The 2,190-nt window shown below is 36.9% G+C and overlaps 1 protein-coding gene across 3 annotated transcripts in view; it reads right to left on the reverse strand.

Annotated features, from left to right (window-relative positions):
* The window catches only part of LOC119299681, an 11,352-nt gene that overhangs the window by 6,412 nt on the left and 2,750 nt on the right, over positions 1-2,190 (reverse strand). For all 3 annotated transcript variants that reach the window (XM_037576849.1, XM_037576848.1, XM_037576847.1), the window contains 2 exons: positions 1,386-1,423; positions 1,190-1,303 (listed from right to left, as the gene is read on the reverse strand). In XM_037576849.1, coding sequence (XP_037432746.1) covers positions 1,190-1,303; positions 1,386-1,423 — 152 coding nt within the window. The remainder of the gene's footprint in view (positions 1-1,189; positions 1,304-1,385; positions 1,424-2,190) is intronic.

Consider the following 2,190-nt stretch of genomic DNA (forward strand, 5'->3'; position numbering starts at 1 on the left):
GTTTGTACTTTTTGCAAGAGTGCTGGTCCCACATGCGAGTATGAGTGTATTTGTGTATTTGTGCTCTTTGCAAGGATGTTGGTCCTCCATGCGAGTAGAAGTGGAGAAAGAGGAGTGGACTCACTACCAGCTCTAAACTTTATAAATATAATATAATACGTATATAGGAAAGATATGCCGCCATATCTGTCTCCTGCACTCTGTAAAGGAACTAGTGTAGTGGATAGAAATCCTTGTGAAGATTGGAGATTGATCAAAGATTGGAGGTATGTGTGAATCGAAAGCGGCATATCTGCAATTCTGATATTTCTTTACAAGTATGCCGAACAAAGATTTGTAGGAGACATTAAATACGGGCAACACCTTCAGAAGTATAAAGTTGTTTGCTTTGGTTTTCATATCTTCTGCAGATCCGGAATGTATGGGGAACATTTTCATACGCAAAAAGTTGAGCACAGAAGATTGTCCTTTGCAATGTTAATCAGTCATATAAGAGAAGGATGAGAAAATATGTTACGTCATAAAAGTTCATAACCAACACTGAGTATATGACTCCAAGAGATGGGCTGCTTGTCAGCAGAACAAAGGTATGTTGGTAACTTGGTGTCAATTCATTGTCTAGCTTCCTAAACTGAGGTAGCAGCACTAAGGATATGCGATTACTTGAGCATGTAATGATGGACTGTCTGATGAACTTATTTTGCTAGATAGACAGATTTATGGCAAGCAATAAAGTGCAGAATCACTGTGCAGCACCAACAGATAAGCAGAAGAATCAATAGAATCTAGTCACATATTCTGAATTTCTGATATAGACATAAGATGGTTTCATCCAATAGGATTGTTTATAAAATTGAGAGGCAATAATATTGGTCAAGTCCTGCAAGATAAATCAACCGACAAGGCTATGGTCAACTATAGTAAACTAGGAGCTAGGAAAGATGTTAAAAAAATATACACATAATCTCAAAGTCAAGAAGGTATGAAAAGTAGCTGATTTATATGCACCTTTAAATAGTTATAATTTATAATTGGAAAATACTAAACAACAGAAAAAATTCAAACCCACCTTATCAGGTCATGTTCGATAAAGAAACTATCAGGTCATGACTTCCACAATAGAATGCACTGGATGATGAAGTTAACCAAAAACGGATTTCCTAGCACAGAATAAAGAATAGATACTTACTCCATGAGAAGAAAATCGCACAAACGCAAAGCCTCGATTTAGACGCCTTTTGCTCGTTGAAGAATCAAGATTTGAAGCCGTTGCAAGGTCAACTGATATGACATCTTTGAATGTCTGAAGGTCAAAGAATTGTATCACTAATTGTATATCCCAGTGATCTTTCTTGAAACATAAAATAAAAGGAAACATGTTCTACCTTATGAATCAATTCTTCAAATTCTTCAGCACTCCATTCTGACAAAAGAAATAGATAGCGCAATGATAAGAATTTAGGTGATAATATACATGCGGTTTTTTCATAAGAAAGTTCTCATAAACCAACATTTTAACAAGAAATTTTGTCAAGAACAACTGTTCACAGTACAAGTCAAAAGTTTGTCAGACCCAATATATATCTAAAATTTAGAATGGGTGTTTTCCACCCCTCAACTATTGTCTGAGTGTAGCTTTCATCCTTGTATTCTAAAACCGCCCAAAGTCGGTCTCTCAACTATCCACACCGTCCAATTTTCATCTCTCAAAGCGGTTTTGTCCCTTCCAAGGCGGTTTTGGATGACGTGCGCCTACATATCAGCCACAACACCATGTATCTGTGACATGGTAGACACGTGGTGATGATGTGGCCTACACCTACACGTCAGTGCCACATTACTCAAAACCGCTTTCAAAAGGCCAACTGCTCCAAGGGATGAAAATTGCCCTGTAATGATAGTAGAGCGACCAGCTTTGAGTGGTTTTAGAGTTCAGGGGTGAAAGCTACATTCATGTAATAGTTGAGGACGAAAAACAATATTTCCCTTCTTTTAATGAAAACAGAGGTTGGACTTGATAGCTTGGTCTTTTCATCAACTGTATCTCTTTTTATAGTAGAGAATCTGACCTCGGTATCAATTTCATCAACTGTATAGTCATGTGATTTTTGTTTCCGTATTGATTGTTATTCTATTTATTTTGACCTCCATACTTCGATCAAGATATTGGACACAGAATGCCAATCTTTA

Source organism: Triticum dicoccoides, chromosome 5A (genome assembly GCF_002162155.2).
Source record: "Triticum dicoccoides isolate Atlit2015 ecotype Zavitan chromosome 5A, WEW_v2.0, whole genome shotgun sequence".
NCBI classification, from domain to species: domain Eukaryota; kingdom Viridiplantae; phylum Streptophyta; class Magnoliopsida; order Poales; family Poaceae; genus Triticum; species Triticum dicoccoides.